The 22441-nt window shown below is 39.4% G+C and overlaps 1 protein-coding gene across 2 annotated transcripts in view; it reads right to left on the bottom strand.

Moving 5' to 3' along the window:
* LOC105927818 (zinc finger protein GLIS1) overlaps nucleotides 1–22441 on the bottom strand; it is a 104280-nt gene that overhangs the window by 17496 nt on the left and 64343 nt on the right. For both annotated transcript variants that reach the window (XM_021317647.2, XM_036141314.1), the window contains exons 5-7: nucleotides 9823–9984; nucleotides 6597–6707; nucleotides 2056–2197 (exon numbers count right to left, since the gene is read on the bottom strand). In XM_021317647.2, coding sequence (XP_021173322.2) covers nucleotides 2056–2197; nucleotides 6597–6707; nucleotides 9823–9984 — 415 coding nt within the window. The remainder of the gene's footprint in view (nucleotides 1–2055; nucleotides 2198–6596; nucleotides 6708–9822; nucleotides 9985–22441) is intronic.

Genomic DNA, 22441 nt, shown 5'->3' with positions numbered 1-22441 from the left:
GCATGTCTAAATAACCGTCCTGGTTGTAGTCTTTCGCACGTCATGACGAGCAGCAAAGTTAACATGACTGGAATGAAACGCAAATCAAGCTAAACTGTGAGGTTGCGACACTTTCTTTTTAAGATTTCAACATGGTGTAAATGCTCAACGGTTGATAAGAAATACGTATAAACAGTTAAAGTTAGGCTACACTTTGAATGTGGTTCATGTTTAATCATAATCACTGTGGTTGCCTTATGGTACATTGGCGGCAATGTTGACATGGCCGTTGATTAGCTTCAGTCACTGATTATTATTTTGCAGAGAGAGCTGGGAATTCTGGAGGTCTGAAAATACCAGCTGTTCAGCTCCCTTTACTCCGATACCTCCAAATAAAATCCAGCTCGATAATTGCCTTCAGAAGTAACCTAAGACGTAAATAATATAAGATAGGACTTTATTTATCACACAATGGAGATATTCATCCATTACATTAGTTCTAGTAATATAGTTAAGAAATATAGAATGAAGAAAGGCAGAGATATGTAGATAAGATAAAACAAATCAGCAGACAAATGGAGTCTGTTGTGTGTTATTCAGTGTCGTAACAAATCCTTCTTTTCTCTAAAGTCCTCAGAGGTTTTTTAGAGAACATTAAAGCACAAAATAGCATCATTAAGACCAAGGAACACAGTTGACAGGTCAGGTATAATCACCTAAAATGATCGGTTAATGAAAGCATTACTCAGAAAAGCGGTCAATACTCTCATGGTAACTCTGGGGGAGCTGTAGAGATCCACAACTCAGGTGGGAGAATATGTGGACAGGACAATAGTTTGTCCTGCATTTGACCAATCTGGCTTTCATTGAAGACTGGCAAGGTGGCACAAGTAATGAGAGACAAGGCTAACATGTGGAAGAAGCTGCTTTGATCGGATGAGACCAAAATGAAACTTTACAGGCACGTACCTCAGGAGGCTGAATATAAATGCATTACAAACTCTTCATACTTTAATTTATGAAAAACACAAATACTAAAGGATATATTTTCTTTTCCTTTTACTTTACAACTTTACAGGGATTAATGATGTTCTATAAAACACGTTAAGAAAGCACTCACTATTGGTCCTTATAAGCCTCAGTATCACTCTGCAGGTCAGTGGGCCACAAATACAAAATTTGCTTGGGAAAAATGAAAACAATGTTTTCATTCATGGCTTAAAGATCACAAGAATGGAAGAGAGGCAGTTGGGGGGATCAAGTTTTACACTTTGACAGGGACAGCACATTAGTTTTAGTCCCCTTTTGTCCCTCATCTCACAAACTGACATGTTGTCCCGCATTTTGAATGGCTTTTTCCCCCCAAAGGATTCAAACATTGCAACAGGCCCAACTCTAGTGGCTGTGAAGAAAGTGAAGATGATCGCTATCATAGAAGCTGTATTTAATGTCAGTCAAACTATGGACATGCGGGAGGAGAACAGGATAGCATGTTCGTGTTTTTGCTGCCCAGTTTTTGTTCCGGTCAAAATTTGTAGGGCTTTTAAAAAATCTGTTTAAACTATGCAGATTTCAGTCAAACATCATGTAAACTATCAGAAGGAAGAAAGATGGAATTCAGATTCAACCAAAAACAGAGACGGAGCACACAGTGGTACAAACAAAGTGCAACAAATTTTTTCCCATCTCAGAGTTTGATTTTTGTACTACTACTTGATGGGAAACAAGCTAAAGTAGTGAGACAGGGAGATGACAGCAGCTCCAGAAGCCTCAGTGGAGACTTTCTATACTGATCTGTTGTCTGTTCCTGTCGGCCTCCATGAGAGGCTTTACTAAATACAGCTTTTTTTACTCAGTTCTGACAACTTTTTTTTCAAACTGCTCTTATGTCGATATGCATTATCTTCTAATTGGGACAAGACAATATAAGGTTTGTTAAAATTGTGTTGAATTAATCATTTATCCTAGTGCTTTATATTAAACGTCAACAAATAATCAGGGATTTGTTTCCTTTGGCATGAGTTAATGGCTTCACAGGGAAGGTGTTACGCTGGGTGTTGGATGCCTTGTGCGCACCTGTGAAGATGTCTGGACACAGAGCGGGAGAACGAGCATCTTTGCCGTTGTAGAGGTGATGCGAGGAAGTGGAGCTCTGGAGCTGCTGCATGGAGAGACAGTCACTCAGGACATCCTGGTCCAGGTGTGGGCAGGGCCGCAGCTGGGAAATACAACAATGAAGGTTAAAAAAAAAAGGCACGTTTTCAATAAAATTTCAAAATATATCTGTTTGGGTAAGTTTACACATTTCTTTCAGTTTTTTTTTCTTTCCAAAATCAGATTATGATGTTAATATCAATACATGGTTGAGAAAAGAAATGCGTGTTGTCCCTTAAAGCAGAGCTAAATGACTGTTTCCTTGATATCTTTGGCTATTAAGGTTCACTGATCACTGCTTCAATCCCAGATTGCTTTTGTTTCTTTCACCACCAACATTGACTGTGGCAACTGAAATCACATCACAGCAGGAAATTTTATTACACTACACTACACAAAAACAAAACCTTAGCTGCGTCAGTACCTCTTTTTTTCTTGTCTTGCCAACATTTTTTGATGTATTTAAAAAAAAGATTTTTCATAGTTCTGAACCTGAAGAATTCAAGATAAGCTCATGAAACATATCACACTGTTCTGTATAAAATGTTATGATGTTTATGACGCAACCACACTCTGTATAGTGTGTGCATATAGCGATGAAGGGTGTAAAATATGACGCTACATTTGTGATAAATGCCCGGCTTTTTTTGTTTCCTACCTAAAAATCCCCTGATGAAAGTCTATCAGTTCTAAATGGACAAACAATTGTTTACTGTACGAATCAGAAAGTAGGTCAAGCTGCAGTTAGTATGCTGAGATAATTAAATCTTCATCACTGCAAACAGAACATCTGCATAGCGTAACATGAGATTAGGTAACTTTAATATCCCTTTTTCCTGTGATCCCCGAGCAGCAATAAGTTCTGTAGAAGTGAAAGATTTATGGCATCTGAATGCAAAGCTCATGATGCAGAATTTTTCAACGTGTCCCAAAAATCTGTCATAGTTGTTTTAGCTGGTGATAAACTTACATTAGCCACAGTATAAGTTGTGTAGAAAGGCAATCCTGGAGTGTTTTTTACTTGTAGCCTTAAGTGATCTTGAGGATCTTGAAGTGATTTACTGTGTTAGGTTAACTACTACAAGTAGTTCACTTGATGAAATTTAATGTTTGTTACTGGTCACATAACTGGTGACCGTTTCGATGTGTTTATGATGTTTTTATGTTTTCATTGTGTAAAGCACTTTGAACCGCCTTTTGGTTGAAATATGCTATCCAAATAAACTTGACTTAACTTGATTTGACTAGCCATGCATGTTTCCACAGCATTGTAACGCAAAACAGATACACAACATTATCATCAGAGTATGCAGCTGTCAGGAAACTTTGGGATCTTTGCATCAGCTGACTTGTATTACCTGTATTTTCTTAACAGTTTTCAATTCATCTGCAATAAAACTTTACTGTATCTTTACTTTGTCCTCTGTCTAGAAAAGTCTACATGAACAACACTAAAAACTGAGGAGAGACAATGATAGTTCTCTTGCTGATTATATGTGCCTAGAAGAAGAAATGTTATGTTAAAACCAAAAGTGTAATGCAATAAAGTATAAATTAAAACTTGAAGCAAAGAGAACTTTATTAAAGCTTCTAGCAGTGCATACATTAGTCAAAAAAATGTATTTTGTGCTGGAGCATATAAGATTATCCGTATTCATATTTGAATTTAAGTCGATTTATCACTGTCGACAAATCATATAAACTTAAATTAAAGCCAACGGTGACATAATACTTTTAACTTGTGGTTCGGCCAAAAAAACAAAAACAAAAAAACTGTGCGAGTGAAAAATGTGTGATAACTTCACACCGACCAGTATTGTTTTATTAGGAGGATCTTATGATGTAAATAGTTTGTAATTTCACATATCTTGGTGTAAAAAAGTCTCAAAATAGAAATGCCTGATGGAAACAGCTACAATAAATCTAAAATCTCTTTTTTTGTGAGAAATGACAGGAATGATTAATCCATCAAGCCTCATCCTTGTCAGTCCGCCAATTTGTCCAATCAGTCCTCAAATTCAGTCTCTACGCTACAAAAATCAGTTCCACATTTTGATTTTGTGGTTGGAAACATCCTTTATCTGCATGATTAAGACATCCACTCTAAACGTTTTGTTTATCCGACACAAAATCATCGACGAGGAGCCAAGTGGGCAATCATTTTATCCCTGCTTTATGTTAGATTTCTGCTGTTCCCACAGGAGATTTCATAACGTTTTAAATGTGGTTTATCTTAACAGTTTTACAGCTGGCATCCTCCATGTTTGGTTTCATTCTCTGTGTCGGTAAATGTGTACACACGAGTCCTCCTGAGGATTATTATGAGCGTCCTGCAAAGCATTCATCACGCGTAATTGAAGGCTCTGTTTTCTCCACAGCGACACTCTTAACAGTTTGCTTTCCTGGGCCGACTCCAACAGTGGAGGGAGAGCGTTTGTTTGACATTTGTCCATAACATCTGGGCCGCCGGGGCATTCTGCACTACAGCTTATTAACAACGCTACAAGCACACATGTGTTTCCTCTTTTGCGACACAAAGCAGAGGAACACATCATCTAGCCTGCCACTATCCAACCAGTTCCACAACAATGAGCTCTTTCTCTCTGTTATTTAGCCACTTCCAGGCAGGAAGAGAACGGGCTTTCTGAACATAGGCGTGATGAAATGTGGTCAACCTGATCTATTGCGAGGGGAGGTTATTGTCAAAGACTCCTCTTCTCCTTAAATCAACCTTTAGATAAAGCTCATCGAAACAGGGCCGGGTGTTTGAAGTGGTCTTTTTTTCCTCGTCACCTCTAACACGTCATCAGAATTTAAATGCATTTAAATAGTTTGGTCTCCTGGTATGAACAGGGCTTTTAAGCATAATCAATGCATTTTCAATTGGCCAGGGCACTGGGGAGCCTTCACAGACTGGTTTAAATGTCTGTTTGTGATCATTGTATAATTTTTTTTTTTGGAATATTCAACTCTGTCCAAATTTCAAGTGTTTAGACAAACTCTGAGCCGCAGATGACAGGGCACTGGTTGTAATGTTCAACAACAACCCAGAAATAACCAAGGCTCACGGCTGTCATGAACTGGAAGATGTTGGGACCCCCCCGCCATTTTAGACCGGACAAACTGAGAGCAGGGCGACCAAGAAATAAGCTCCTATCCCAAAATCTAAACGCACAAGCTTGACTATAAATAAACAATTTTAATATGCTTTTTATACCCTTCTTATTCACTCATGATTGTTCCATGGTGCTTTTCCTCCACCCCGTTGGGCATTCTAAAATGTTTTTACTATTTTCTTTAAAGAATTTCTTTGTTTAACTGTGAATTGTTAAATGTAACCAACTTTCTGTGTTTTCATGGTCTTTCTGTGAAGGGTGTGACGTCCAACTGGAACCTATACTATCTACGAAAAGAGATAACGTATAGAACTGCTGCGAAAAAAAATGAATATTTAACAGTGCCCCAAAACAAAAGCTGCATCAAACTTACTACCATGAAAATCAATACAGGACAAAATAAAAAAATGAAAAAATAAAACATAACGTATAATTGTCACTTGAACTTGAAACATTACTATAGGGTCGTTACGTTAGCAGCCACCGGGCTTTAGCTCCACCCTCTGCAGCAGTGTCAACTGAGGTCTTCTTAGGTGAATAAGTTTGGATTGTTAAATTAAAAGAGGTAATTTTCAGCTCTAAATCTATGATCGATGATTCTGGTACAGTCCAGCGGGTTGCAACCATAACACCTTTCAAGAAGATTTCAACACAGACTTTCATTTATTTTCGCTTGAAGCGAAGAGACCGCTGGGATCAAGTTAACAACCCAGTGGATTTACACGTCAGCTTGTGAGGATTTCACAGGTTCTGCATTGCAAAACTGAATCATAACTACTTCTAATTAAAAAAATGTTTGTAATGCAGCCTCACAGGGAGAACAGTGCCCTGCCTCCTATTTGTGCCGGCCCTGAGTCTGGGTGAATGCAGAGAGTTGCGTCAGGAAAGCCATCCAGCCTAAAACTCTCCCCACGTCTACCAATGTGAGACAAGAACACAAAATCCATGCTGGATCGGTCGAAGCCCGGGTTAACAACGACCGCCAATTACAAAAAAAAAGGTTTTATTGCAATAATGTCGAAAAGAATTTCAGTGATGATAGAGAAAGGTATTAATGATTTTTGACACAACGGCTGAATAAAGTGCAAAAAATACAAACAACAAAATAAATCCCTTTTACAAAATGTATACTTCTTTTACATTATTAAATTGTCTTTTTAAAGATGCTTGTTTCACATTCTATCAGAATAAAACTTATTGGTTAAATAATATTAAATAATAATAATAAATTTAGATCTAAATCTGCCAGGGGTATGATTAAGTTTGGGCTGAGTTTGAACTTATTCCCTTACACTACTGGGCTATGCATATTTTCCCCCATTTACCCACCATGGTAATGTCTCTTACCTTCTTATGCACCTGTTGCTCTTTGGCTGAGTGGATTTTGACATGTTTGCGTAGAGAACTGGGATCCGTGTAGCGCTTGGTGCAGCCAGATATCTGGCACGCATATGGTTTCTGCGACAACAGAGAAAATATTTCACATCACCATCTTTTCCAAGTTGAATGTATTTAAATGTGTCGCATTTCAAATCCAAATATAAAGGCTAAAAGGGAATATACAGAAAATCTAGAGATATGTTAATACAGTAAATATGAAAATTGTTAGAGAAAAGGCAGAGTCCTACCTTTCAGCTGAGACAGACACATAATTTGAAGAAAGAAGAAGGTGAAAAAACAGAGTGAAAAGAAAAGAGCATCAGTTGAGGGGAATTTAACACAATAAAATCCTCTTTAAAATGTCAAAGCTGATCGGACTATGTTCAGTTTCAATTGCAGTCCCATGTATGCACATTTTCCCCATTTCTTTCTCTGCTCACGCTGTCGTCACAAATCCACACGGTCCTAGTGCACACAACACCGATATGGCATCATAAATAATGTACAAAGACTCAAAGAAGTAAAAGCTCCACTGGGTAATAGAAATACATTAGAACAGTCTGGGGGGAAATTAACAAAATGAAAAAGATCTGGAAATGTTTCCTCATGTGATTTAGTCGATGAATGGAGCGTTTTATCAGGTTGACGATATTACTTTTTAGTTTATTCCCTAAGTGTGCATGTCAGCTTTTTTTGTAGGGTACAGGCAGCCTTTAAGGACAAAAGTCCCACTGAATTTATCCTCTCACCTTCATCCTGTCACCTTAAAGCACAGTTTGCATTAAAGTGCAAAAGGAGTACCCCTGTAATTAGCTCGGCCTCTAACACAGCCCCACCTTCACTTTAATGTTCGCTAAGCCAAGCTACACTACATTTATAGAGAGGAAACTTGAGCAGAGTAAATAACCCTGTACAACTTCTGAATAAGGTAAGAGTCACTAAAGCGTAAAAACAAAGTGTTTCTGGCCGCACCGATGGCTGCAGCATGCTCAGGGATGGCTGTGAGCTAGCGTGAAGTCATCAACCTCTGGGTCCCTGTTAGGTGTATCATTTGGCCTTGTGGGAAAATGTGGGTGGTGGAAGAAAAGCTACAACTAATAAAAAAAAGAAAATCCCACACGTCAGCATTCATTTTTCTCTTTCTATGTAAGTTCAGAATGATTTCATAGGAAAGAAGTGGGAGCGAGTAAAAAAAACCTTCAGTATAAACATGCACGTCTGGCTAATTAAAGTCTTTCCTGCTTTCGCTTGAACACTGAAATGCTAATGGAAACACCTTAAGTGATGTTTTACTTGCTTCTAAGCTTTTTTGAATCTTTACTTGACCACTAAGCTTTGGTCAACGCTTCTGATCTGAGTGCAAAGAAGCCAGGGATTTCCCCCATAACGATAAATTGGGTGACTCCCTGCACAACAAACAGACTGTTTCTGTAGAAATGCAACAGCATTTAGTTTGAACAGCTGATATTAGTATCTGTTTTATTTTTACACCACGTCACGTTATTTCTCAACAACCTTGCATTTCATTAGCATAGAAATGTATATAGTCATGAGTAAATAATTTCCTCTATTCTGTGCATTTGAAGCTGTAGCATATTTAAACTGATGTCCTGCTAAATACATATTTTTTTGGACATTTTGAAATATTCTGTGGTATGGAAATTAATTTAAATGCTATCCAAATGTCGTAGCAATGTCCCGGTAATAACATAATGTCATTCTGAGTTATGCAGAAGCTCTGTCTGCGCTGAAGAGTTGCCCACCTCAACACATTAAATGCCTTTAGTGGCTTATTTGACAGCGAAGCTTGACCTGTTAGCCGATTAATTAAACGTATACATATTTTATTTTCTGGGGGAATTCATGGACTGTGTCTAGAACATTAGGCTTTCAGCCCAAGGTGGTCAGGCAACAATGAACGATGAAAAGAGAGAAAAGAAAAAGTTACATGCGCCTCCCTTAAAGATAGCACCCAGTAAATTTTACACCCTTCATCCTTATGCATAGCAATAATACAAAACAGCGACAAATATGTGGTTAGTAAACATTTCCAAATGCAGCAAACAAGAAGTTTTTCTTTATCTTATTTCGAAAAGCCTAAATTGTCTTTGTAATGATGCAGAATTGTCAGAAAAATGTCAGTGTAATTTTTCCTGGAACAACCATAGAGTATTTGGTTGGAGAGACAGCCAAGTGGTGAATTTTATAAAACTACAGCTAACTGGATCAGGTTGTTATAAAACATCAATAACACATGGTCTGCAAACTGTCTTTTACATACTGTGTAGCTCTTCCTCCTGTTTAATGACACAAAGCTTGCACGCATGTAAAACGCAAGACTAGGTTGAGCCTCAAGTTGTCGTTTTGCTACTTCTGTGTCTTATTTTGAAACTTAAGCCTATATCAGTGGACGAGTGCGCACTTTACAATGCTTAGAAGGATTGTTTTGATTAAGATGAGACTATTGTTTTTGCAAAAGTGCGATAACTTGGAATTTCCTAAAAAAAAAAATTGAGAAAACTAGTGACACGTTTATATTATAGGGAGGGAAAAACAAACATCACAAAAACACAGTGAGAGCAAAACAAGTCATTTACTCCATGGCTATGCTGGCATGGGAATGGCGGTCAAGTGGGCGCTAAGTTGGTGGCGGTACGGCCACCTAACGGGTGGCAGATGACTCAACCGTTCCTCTGCCATACTGTAGGGGCTAAAGAAACAGGCGGGCCTCTGTTTCAGCCTGCATCCTGAATCCAAGTCCTCTTCGGCGGGAGCCACAAGCTAATGGTGCTGATCATTAAATGATCTGCAGCATGTCACTGCTGAGCAGGGGAGTGAAAATGGTTTCGCTGATTTATGAGAAATGAAACTCTGTCAAAATGAGGAAATAGGCTGAAGCTTGGCAGTGGAATTAGAATGCAGTAAAAGAAAATGAGGAAAGTTTAATCATACAGCAAACAAGCACGCTCACATATACTGAGGGAGTATTTATTTCCTAGTTACACCACAATTAACTTTTGACTTTTTAATACGACCTAATTTCAACTTGGGTTTCACAGACAGACAAAAGGAGCCCTTTGTCTGGGGGGGGGGACTGCACACGATTTATTCAGTTTATGTCAGCAAACCGACCACCCAGGCGATTTTCAGCAGGTCAAACATGAATCTGAGAACAGAGACTTTGTTTTCTGACCGTGTCCAGGTGAGTGCGTTGGTGCTTGGCTCGGTCGCTGGAGTTGCTGAAAGCTTTCTGGCAGCCCGGGTGCTGGCAGAGGTACGGCTTCTCGCCCGTGTGGCTCCTCAGGTGGATCTTCAGGTTCTCCAGACGGGAGAACGCTTTGTTGCAGCCCTCGAACTGTGGGAGGAGGAAAAACTGCTTACAAAGAGAAAACAGGGACAGCAAACGGAAGTATGTTTGTCTGAGTGACACCGGAACAAGATATTGCTGCCTTTTCTTAACCTCATGGTTGATCAAATGGATAGGGTTCATTCCACAAAACATACAGACTGAAAAAAATTATATGTATAAGGGAACCGAAGGTGTAACAGTGAGCACTTCTTTCCACAGCTCTTGAATGAAGCTGCCAATCCAAGATTCTTTGTGAAAACCGCTGTGCACCTGTGCTCTCGGCCCGTCCTGTTAATTGCAGGGGAAACTGGAGCACGCCATACAGCACGGTGCGGTTTATTTCGCCGTAATGCCTAGCGGGAGATAAGGGTTCTGCATTGTATAGCCCATTAGACTGACAAGTGACAGCGACTGTAAACAAGCTTATATCTGACCTAGCTCGGCTCATTCGATCCTAAGCACTCACCCAATGAGCGCCACAGATTTGTTAACAGGTGAATCTTTCATGAGGCTTCTCGCGTATCCACTTCTGCTCTTGGAAAGAAAATGGAAAATGAAACAAACAAAATCGAAACCGTGTTGGGTGAAAGTAGCGTTCACTGTCAAGATCCTCCACAGGGATTTTACATGTCACTAGTGACAAAAGGTTTTATCGAGGAAGACTGAGGGAAGTTTTTAACTTAAGTATATGTTTAATAACAACCAGACGGTGCTTATGAAATTGAAAGGCGATCAAAAAGTTGACTTATTTGAGCAATACATTTAAAAGATGAAAGCCATATTTTGTGTATAGATTCATTCCATACAAGGTGCTATTGTTCAATATTTTACAGCTGTTGATATTTAAGATTAATGAAAACCAAAAATTCAGTTTCTCAGAAGCTTATAATACTACATAAGACCATAAAAAAAAAGGGGGGGGGGTGGAAAAAGATGGAAATCATGGCTTTATACTGGTGTCTTGGTGTCTCTGATCTCGACAGTACTCCAAAGACTCTCCATGGGGTTCAGGTCAGTTGTCTTTGCTGTCTACTTAAGCACAGTAATACCATGGTCATGAAAGCAGGGATTGGTATGTTTGGTAGTGTGAGCAGGTGTCAATACCTCCTGGTAAAAGAAGCCAGCATCCCTATAAGGCTGTCTACCGGGACATTTCTGTGTCTGTCACCTGAATGAAGCAGCTGACATTCACAGCCGTTCCCTGGTGGACAGCTACTCTGACATAGACCAGATCAAACTACTTAAATAGATCAACACCAGCACAGGACATGGACCCCATATCATTACCAATTGTAGAAACTTCACACTGGATCTGAAGTAACTTGGATTCTGATCTACTCTTCCTCCAGACCTCCATCACTAGATACAGTACAAAATGTACTTTGCTTTTACAGGACAATGTTGGACCCCTGAGCAACAGCCCAATCCTTCTTCTCTGGGTAAAACTCTTCTGACATGGACCCCGGTTCAGCAGCAGCAAAACACAACAAATGTAACATTTATTACCAACGTCCTGGACACATCTGTCTATAATTGCTCCGTTAGCATTGACTCCAACAGCAGTTCACACCATTTCCAAACTCTTGAAAGTGCTTTGCGTCATGATCCTCTCAAATCTGTGATAATCCCGTAGGAGTCGCTTCTTGCTACCACAGGTTTTCTTTCCTCTCTACGTTGCATTAATATGCTTGGATGCAGAACTCTATGAAAATCTAGCTTCTCTAGCAATGACTTTATTGGCTTACCCAGCATGTGAAGGGCATCAGTGACTGTCTGCTGTAAATGTCAGCAGTCTTCTCTGATTCTGCAGGCAATAATATAAGATTTCTGCCTTCAAAGCATGTACCGTTTGATCCAATGGGAAAATTCAACTGCAATAGTCATTCCTAAGAGGGCAGCACTCAGATGGTTTTAAGACAAATACTGCAAAGCTAAAGAAGCTCACATGAAAATGTAAAAACCTGCAAAGAGACATTAAAGTAGCACCCTTAGACCCAGTTTACTGGCAAAAAAAAGTTGATTCAGGGGTGAGATAAACTTTAAAGTAAATAATCTACTGTATTGACCACCCAAGCAGATAGCTTGGCTAATTAACCAGTTGATATAAGCTTATGCCATATACAGAAAAGAGTTATAAAGAGGTTTAATAGTCTTTACAGCATATAGATAGCATATTGGTATAGATGATATTAGTGTAACTGTAATATCAATATGTTTTATCTTTATATGTCAAAAGATAAAACACAAAGAAAAGCATTCCATCCGGCCAACAATAAGCCTTTATCGGCTCTCAGTAAATGTAAAGCTTGGTTTGTATCTTAGTGCTGAAGCTCAAGTCTATTGTGTCCATGTTCGCCTGACCTCTAGTTAGGCCGGCTGACAACTGGTCAGGTTACAACTAAGGAAAGAGAAGCAGCATTCTTCTAATGGGCCTTCAAATCTCTTAGCTCAACACTCATCCCCGGCCTCCTTCATTCACTCAGGCAGCGCAGGCAGGGCCTTCTATTCACAGAGGCTCCATGTAAGAAAGCCGAAACCTAAGCCTGTCATGGTAGAGCCGTTTTAGGTGACAATGCTCATCTGTGGGTTTGTGAATGTGACGCTGCGGCTCAGTAAGAGAGTCTTAATCCGCCCGAGCCAAGCAGTGTGTCACACGGCCCCGCAAAAAAGTTTACAAAGAGTTACAAGTTTAATGAGTTTGGAAACAACTCTTTCGTTCAAGGCGACCAGGATGCTTTTTTTTTTTTTTTTTAAAGGTGCATGTAAGAAACTAAGCTTTTTAAGGGTAATTCTACTCAAACAAACATTAATGTGCCCAAACACAGTACAGTATGAGGGCTTGTTAGTGCTTCCAAACAGTAATAAGCCTGACATTTTTCATATCCTGTCCAAGTCCTGTTAGATTTTGATGCTGCAGGGTCCTGACACTTTGCTGCAAAAGCACAGAAGTCCACAGAGAGCAACTCACATCTGCAATAAGTCTTTATTCCAAAGTCCTGCATTATTTGAGTGCATATTAATGAGTTTGGGCTTTAAAAAGCCAAAAGATGGAGTATAAGATACAAGTCTAAACTATAAAGAAATATATTTAGAAGTATAAAAGCATTTTTTTAAATAATATATTTAATATATACTGTATCTGTTTTATATGGGATGTGGACACAAATTGTGAAGAGGTTTAAAAATCTGAATCAGTTTAAGACGGCACTATACATAACATAAATTGCAAGCAATTTGACAAATAAAAGTGCAGAAATTATTGTTACATTACCAATTTGAAATAAAAAAGACGGTAACAGTTGTGTGTACTACTTGTGTTTCTCTGTGGTAAAAAGAAAAATCAACACAAATAAAATATAATAAAGTTTTTTTAGTTATAATGTGACCAAATGTAATAAAGGTTCAGGGGATATAACTACTATGATGCTGAGAATTAAATTTTGGATAACAATCAAAAGCTCTTACTTAAGAACCAAAATTGCGTATTTATGTACAAAAAGGAAAAAATTGCTCTTTCACTGAAACAAATCTGAGGATATATTAGTTAGAGGCCCGTGGAGGAAAACCGTGTAACTCATGCAGAGCGTATTATTGATCTGAGGACATAATTTGTGGGGAGGCAATCTGAGCATGAAGTTTTCCTGGCGGGTGAAACAAAAAAAAAAAAAAAAAAAGTCCATAAGGCACCAACATCTTAAGGAATGGACGTTACCCAGAAGCCCTGCAGAAAAATAAATCTATGCTAAAGTAAACCATTTTAATGCAGCCAATCTGCTGGTTTAAATTACTTCTTTCAGAAAGTGTGCTGACTGTCAACTTCATTTTGGTGATCTGCTGTATTACAGTGCTGGTAAAATGAAATATGCCACTCTTGGTGGTACAAGAGGCAAGAGGGAGTGTGTAATAAGAGTCTCCATCAGGCCGTACCGTATGTGGTCCCATTTTGTCAGCCAAGACAGTTATGTGTTTTTTTCTTTTTTTTTTTTTTTTACTCGACTACACTAATCAAAGTTACAGCCGTAATGATGAGAAAAGCCTCTTAAAACAACATGTGTACGTTAAGAAGCATAAACCGTGTGTCAGTAAGGTGGTACACCATTCACGAAGGAGCTGACTCAAATTGTGCAGAAAGCACCACATAGTTTAAAGTGGTATAAACAGAGAGTCGGTGGCTGACAGAGGTCTGGTTTTACCTTTGATATTACCTATAAAAACAGTTTAAACTGCGCTAATCACATTAATTACTTTAAACATGTTTAGTTTTCCTCTCTGAAAACCCTCCGTCGCTGGTAAACCGGAGGGCTGCCACACGAAGGGAGTTGCGGCCGGCCGCTCTGGAGGCCTTTCGGCCCCATTTGACACCGCTCTCAGTCGTGAGTGGGTCGCTCACCGGCTCGGTAAACATTGGGGATGACAGTGGGGTCCTGGCACGGCTGAAGGGAGCGAGAGCGAGGGCTAAAAAAGCCGGGACAGGCGGCTGATCACAACAGACAGATTATGGACCCGGCGTTCAGAGAGCGGCGGTGCGTCACGCCTCGGGCCTTCATGGGAAATTACTCCTGACTGGCAGGGAAAAGACCAAACAGTGTCAGGAGTAAAAGGCAGCAGTGTAGGGCTCCGCTCACAGGCAGCGGCTCATTAGCAAGCCGCCGGAGCTGCGGGTGACGGGAACAAGCCGGCCGTTATGGACGGCTGCTGGGAGGAATACAGCTGCTGACACGTCTCACAGAAATCTGATTTAAAGTCGAAATGAATGACGCAAGAAGACACACAGTGTGTACACGAAGGGCATCAGAAGATATAAAGACACTCAGCTATCAAAAATTTACTACCTGTGCAATGTCGATGTTGCAGCTTAAGTCATTGAATAAAGATTTTTTTTAATTTAATTTAATTCAGGTTTTATGATAATCTTTTGTTCGCATTTACTTGGGGGTTGCAACAGGTTTTAAGCATTCATTTGGCATCCCCTTTAACTTGATTATATTTCCTCTTGAATTTTGGAAGACTGAACCTCGATTTTGGAAAGAATGCACAACCAACTTTGTAGCGATTTGTTCATTGGTGTGCTCAGTAACAAGTCTGATGACAACTAGATAGTAAAACATTTCCAAACATTTAACAACGTCAAACTCTGCAACAACACCAACAATCATCAGTGTAGGTTGTACAGCTATGCGTGTGCGACTAATCTGGTAAACTCCAACTGTTCAGAGGCTATATTGGATTTTAATATCAAGTTTGTGACAAATGTATATTTATGGGGTAAGAAATGTCTGACCTTCCAGCCTTGTATTCAAACTTCTGAGGCCTTTTACAATGATTTTTTTTCTTGATTATCAGAATTTCCGACTTTTAGAATGAAAGAAATTAATAAATGTAGCAACCATGACCTAGAAATCCAGTATGACATCTGGCTGCGTAACACTTGGCGATGGCTGCGATGCACAACTGTTAATTTACTATTCTGATACTGTTCATCTTAAAGGGATAATGTGTAACTAATTTGGCTTTTTATTAGTGAAAACCATTGCTTTCATAAACACATATTCTGCCAAAGTCTGATAACAATTGCATCAGAAAGGAAAGTGTTTTTGGTGGAGGAGGAGTATAAAACAAGCAAAGATGACTGTAGATCGTTCTATTTGCCGTTTTCTGTTGAAATGGAGGACCACCCATACTCTTTGCCCAGCGAGAGAGGGAAGAGAAAGTAACCAAGAAAAGAAAAAGAAATAATAACCGGGGGGAAAACCAGCGTCTACGTCAGCGCGGCTCTTATTACCAGGTGGAGTGAATATAATTCATGCGGGAGTGGGAGTTTAAAACAAATGCGGAGGTTACAGGCTTTCTGCTGGACAGGTAAGTTAATTCAATATGACAGTGAAGTTTATTCTGGAGTTATGTTAGAAACAGGGCAGTGTGGTCCAGCACACGGATACACGGAGGACATACTTGTTGATATTATGTTAGAAACAGGGCAGTGTGGTCCAGCAACCACTCTGTCCTCCTGGCAGAGACGGCTAGTTTGTTCGTCTTCGTCTCCCTCTTCCTCTAACTTCATCAGAGGATCTCTGAGTCTGCAGGTCACCAAAAACCATTTCTCACGATGACCGTAGCTATTAGCGGTAGCTTGGTACCAGATACATGGAGGACATACTCGTTGATATTGTCACATTTATAACACTGTGTGGGTTCTGTAGTAATTATTACTCACTTTTGGGGCGAGGTTGTTTGTAATTCATTCAACGCACCACTAGATGGACGTAAATCTTACACACTGGGGCTTTAATAAACCAGTGACAACCTCTGTTACTGAACATCTTGCCACAGCACTTTAATTAATAAAATCTCTTTCTGCAGCCAATCACCACTGGGCCGATCAATTAGCAAAATAATAAAGATAAAAGAGTCAAAGACTGCCGTGAAGATATCATTAATTTAGGTTCTTCAATATTCTGTATGCATGGTTTAATGAGATAAAAACAAAATACTGTTAATTGCTGGAGACATTACAGAGTTTTTGACAGTTATAGTGATTATTAAAAGATATGAAAGTGATTGGAAAAACTAAATTCAATGATCTGAAGGGGTATCACAATACCTTTAGCAATATAGTGTAGCTTGCATCATACATAATTAAAATAATGTAATTTTGGTGTGTGGGGTGTGAAACATGTAGTGCTGTGCAACCTCAGGTATAGGGCTGGAAAACATAAAATGGTGAGAAATACATATTTTTACAGTTTGCTTTGCAGCTAATTGTGGTTAGATCGGGCAAAGCATCAAAATAGCAAATACAACTGATTTTCTGACTTGCATCTGAACTGGATTTTTGGAACAAATGAAATGCAGTGGTTCTCCTCCAATTTGAGAGCTAGTCTTGGATCAAATGTTTGCCTGCCAACCGGCATAAAATGATCAAATGCACAATTACTAAGGTTCTAAGGGTTTCACAGGGTAACCCTTTAGCCCTGCATGCATCCAGGGTTCTTTAACGGGAAAGCATGACAGAAATAAGAAAGGATTTAATCAGCTTAGAAGATAATAATTGCCATTGCTCAGATTAGCTTGTATAACACTATAAAAACAAAGATTTAGAGGAAAGAGTTGATTTACCAAGAAGAAAACCACCAACACTTTAGGATCTTTACAGAGGAGTGGAGCCCCAGCAGATGAGAGGAACATATGCGTTTAATCTTCCTGCTTCCAAATGCCCTGTGGCAACCACAGCAAAGTGCAGAAAAACGTAAATGGATGAAACTATATCCATATGATCCAACAAGAAAACCTAAGGAGAGGCAGGTTTCTCATGCACTTTGTTAGGGTGTAATATTAAAGGCAGCTTAGGTAAAACATTCACATTACACAGTTTACATATGTTTCATTTCCACAGCATATCAGGACCTTTTTGGCAGCCAGCCTTATCTGCTGTGGTATGCTTTTAATTAGAAAAAAAAGAGATAGTGGTGGGCATTGTTTTGATACTTCATGAAGGGAGAAATTGCCTTATACACACTCGGTTTTTTTTATGGAGCTCATTTTCTCCTGTTGTCTATTTTTGTTATTTTACAGTGAATAAAAATTATCCCAATTCCCCACACTGGTGGATAAAAAAAAAAAAAAACACAGTAAATGAGTGTTGTCCAGATGCACACAGTGCAAGAAGTCGACCAATAAATTGGTTGGAGGAAGTAGTCATTTAAATGACCAAAGAAATTGCTCCTAACAGCCTTTGTGCACCCATGCCTAAACAGTTTTTGGGCCAGATTAAAAACTACAAAACAGGAAGGGCTCCTATGATGACTAAATGGGGTTGCTCACTTAATGAGCCAGCTGACCTCTTTTATTCCTCCCAGAGACTGCTTACACATGATTGAGGAGGAAGTGCCGTGATGGATCCTAACCCGGAGTTTCTGCAACAAAGACGTGGTAAAGTGGTACCATGGATGCACAGCAACATGCTGAGGGTTTATGAAAGCACTTCACCTTGTATTAGTCAGACTGCCAAGCGCCCCATCCAAAATGGTGTAAACCCTCTGCAGTCCTGCACCAGATTAGAGAGCTAAAATGTAATTTCCTTTCAAATGGGCTACCTGGGGTTTACAGGTTCTCCAGGTTATGGGAAAAAAGGAACCCAGAGTTACATCCCCAAATAAAAAAAAAGGCCGTTGCTCTGTTGACTATTTTGCAGCTTTAGGAGAAATCCAAGCCAGTTTCATTTCAGTTTTATTTTCAGACAACAGCTCTTGTTTTTGAGAAAGTAGGCATATTGTGAAGTTAGCTAAACAAACATGGACTAAAAGCGGAGCTTATGTTTAAAACTACTGAGTTTCTGTAACAAATGCATTTAATGATAAGAATAATAAATGGTGTTGTCAATTTTTCTCTCTTTGATTTAATTAAATATTTATTTATATATATTTAGTTTTTGTGTCTGCAGTGGCCTTTATTCAAAAGGGAACTAACAGGATGTAGGGTTGAGAGAGAAGGGGGGAAAGACATGCAGCAAAGTCTCGCTGAGGCCTCCGTGGCACACCACTGCACCCATTTTTTGCTTCTTTTTGAAAAAGATCCACTGGACATCGCTTATTAGTGATGTGCACACATGCTGTTCTAATGCAGAATGAGCGCACACCTGTCAAAAATCGCTCTTAATTATTACCCGATTTTCATAAAATATGCCTCTAATTAATACTGAGATAATTGCAGACGTTATGAGAGATATAAATATGTACTTTCCCAAAAAGATAAATCCACAACCAATGCAGGTATACCTACTGTGCAATAAAGATCGCCATGCTGTCACTTTTGGATTTTTAACAGCTCAAGCTGCATTGTTGCATCCCTGTTTGTTGTTTTTATCTTTTATCCTCTCCCTCTGCCTCTCCTTTTCCCCTCGGCTGGCCCTCTGTGCGTGTCTCTGCACTGCTGTGACAGTCTGGGGTCAACCCGACCCAGCTGAGCTGCACAGACTGTGTGGATTGTTCAGTTTTAAAAAATATGAAGTGGGACCCAAACCTAGCCTTTGGTTTTGCCCCTTAGACATAGCTTAGCCAGGCAGGTCATCAGGAGTGAGAGACAAGCCGACACATTGGGTAATGTCCTGATGTCCAGTCCGTCCTTGAAACCATCTTTTGTTAGCCCATATCAGCTAAGTCAAAGCACTATAGCTATCTTAAAACACATTTGTTTAATGCTAAAATGTCCAGAAATTCAGATTCTGTGTACTCTCCATAAACTCCATTAATACATTACTATAAATTAATAATATTGTAGTACTATATTATTTTATTTAACCTTTTTTTAACCAGGATTAAATGTTTCATTTTAGTATTTCAAACACTGTACTATTTTTCATGGCATACCTCTACACATCGCTTATTATTTCTAGGATTTCTTGCAAATTACATTTCATGTCAATAAGACTTCAATTACATGCAAGTCAAACTGTCAAAGCAACATGTCACTCTACTTATAAAAGTTTATTTAAAAAAAAAACAACAGTTCTGTGCACTTTTGGAGCTGCAGCCGCCCCAACTCAATGCATAACAATGGCCCATGTGTGTTATGCCGTAGTACCGTCATATCTAGTACTATATATCAATACTCAACAGGAATGAGGGCGTTCTCGAGTGTCTATCTGGGAACCCATCATTGATATTGTTAAACTCTGATTTTAAACTTAACATAATTGCCAATTTTCATACCCTAACGATCAAAATTAATAGTTTATAGTTAGTTCTTTTCTACAAATGTTGGTCTTGCTACTGCGCAAAGCCTGCTGCAGGTAGGGAGGGAGTCCAGCTGTGGGTTTTGTAGGCAGAGGTAGAGGTATATTCAGGATAGTAGAGAATGTTTAAAGTTTGAATAAAATGTATTTATATCAAGCTTGTAGCAAACTGACGGGGGCCATAATCCATAACTCTGTATCGATGAGCAAATTTTCACAATTTCAGACTCATTTTGATCACCAAAATTTAAAGCAGACAAATCCAGAATGAAATCAACTTCATTTGAATTTTGGCCAAAATAAAATATGGCTGACATTGCCGAAGACAACAGGAGGGAATTAGGAAGGTAAAAAATAACCCGTTCTCTGCTAGAATCAGGATCCACATGACATCACGAGCGCTACATTTTGAAAGTAGTTTCTCCAAAAAGAAAATGACACATGAACTTGAACTGATTCATGCCAGGAGTTCAGTCAAATGCAGTTCAGAATGTGAACATGAATGAATTCAACCTGGAAGTAGTTCTTCTAATGGTGAACTTGCCTCATGCTGGTTCTAAGTATTGCCAGAGAATGATGATCACTAAACCACAGCAACCTTGTTGTTTACTGGGACATTAACTGTTTCCTCCCACGTTATATTGACCTGCAAAATCTTTCCAGTTGTAAAATAAAAAATAAAAATAAAAATACAGTATAAATGGTTTTACTGATCTAAATTTTCAGTGGACAAAATAAAAGAGCATGCTGGTATGTCATTGCTTCTTCATACATTCATTCTTATGCAAAACTGGCTTTCTGCTGGAAATTTTTTATCCAACTTTAAAAAGCTCAGTTTTAAATGTTAATTTCCACAACTGTGATGGACTGGCAAACTGTCCATGGTGTAGGCACCAGCCCCCCTGCCATTACTGCTGACATTACCACCACCTAATGCTGCAGCATAGTTACACCAGACTTTTTCTGCTATTTGTCTGGTTTACAATTTAAAAAAACCAAAACATTTTGGAATAATATCAAAAAACGAATTACGCATGGACCACTGTCCAGGCCTGTGTGTTTTAACACCAAAACAAAGTTTGCATTTGGACGTGAGGTGTAAACGCAGCAGAGACGGTAAAGGTGGAGAAAGTCTAAGTCGCTGCCCTCCACTGAGGGTGGAAAGTATTTGTGTGAACCAAACCCATAAATTAAACTTTTAGCACAATACATCTTCTTGAACCTCGTTTATACATGGAATATGTCACTCCTAAGGCCTTAATTGACTGCTACAGTAACTGCAATTTGCCATTCAAAAATGGCCCGATCTTATTTCAGCCGTCCTCTATAATAATATAATGACGATTCAGTTGTGGGGTGCACTTTTCACTTCTTCTGTGATCTTTCCTACCATGGAAAACGTCAAAAAACAGCCATCCTACTTTTCCTCTGCACTACATGCATATGTTCACAGCTATTCTAACCATTCATAATAACTGAATAAAGTGCAACACAAAAGGATCCAAGGCCACAGCCATTAGTAGCCATCAAGGCATTAATTATAAACCCGTTCAAGAAATCCAAACCCGCCTCGCAAAAAGAAACACCAGCGCTTACGCAATGAAAATCCTAAACATGATCTGCGTTCCGAGCCGGCGCCTGGACTGGTGTTACTGGCAGTCAATGCAGGATCCCGCAGCGTTCTCTGACACCAGCGCTCACTTCCATTCAGCGCCTTTCACTCACACCTGCCGCCATTCTCGCTGCTGCTTTCTCCGGCCGTCTCTCTTTCACCCCCTTCATCCTATAAGCTCCCCTTGTTGTGCTGCGACAATGTGCTTGCATGTCTCCATTTCATTTTAGGCCCATTGTTGGGATGACGGACGCTAATTCACATGCAGCCAGCAAAGACAATAATAATACACTTAATTGATCCACTTTATCTTCTACTAAACCGCTTTACCAAAGAATGCATAATCACATTTGCCTGATTAGCTCGCGGTTTGAACTGATTTATTGTTGGACCGGCACCAGCTTCTTTCCTTAAAGAGTGCATTTGTTTTTTTGGCCAACGAAGGGGAAACTGGCATTGCTGCAAGTCTGGAAATATTCCTTTGCTGCTGACTTAAACTATTCCTGCTCTTACATTAAGCCACGGCATCTGCTCGGACAACCAGTAGCTATTTTCTAACCGTATGAAAGTGTTTATAGTTTCTGTAGTTAGAATATGAATTCTTCCAGTGGTCAGAGAGCTGCTGCTGCACATAATCACATTTTAGTTCCATTTATATTCTTACCTGCAGTCTCCTTGTGTTATTTCAGCTGATAAAATGGATGTAATTTTTTTTTTTTTTTTTTTTTTTTTTTGCAAAGGTTGCCTACTGTCTGAACGTTTTTGCAACAGACCCAAAGTGATCCCATATCAACCAGATCTGTTAGGTAAGGAAATAAAACTATTCGCTCTCTAAACAGCGTCGGAGTTGACACAGCTGTTTAGGTTTAATGCCGCCTGCAGCAACTCTATAACTCTGACGTGACAACAAATAAACACTGCAGAAGCCCAGCGAGCTGCCAAGCCAAATACCTTGATGCCAACGGGACTGACATTTAGACGGAAAACATGCCTGCAAAATTAAACAATAGGTCAACACGGCGTTATGATCAACACCAGCTCGGGAACTCAAGGAGAGTGGAGGAGAAGAAAGTGCATTTGTGCAACCACTCTGGACCGGGACCAGACCACAAGGCCTTCTG

The sequence above is a fragment of the Fundulus heteroclitus genome, chromosome 9, assembly GCF_011125445.2.
Source record: "Fundulus heteroclitus isolate FHET01 chromosome 9, MU-UCD_Fhet_4.1, whole genome shotgun sequence".
In the NCBI taxonomy this organism is placed as follows: Eukaryota; Metazoa; Chordata; class Actinopteri; order Cyprinodontiformes; family Fundulidae; genus Fundulus; species Fundulus heteroclitus.
This window is presented reverse-complemented; position numbering and strand designations above follow the sequence as displayed.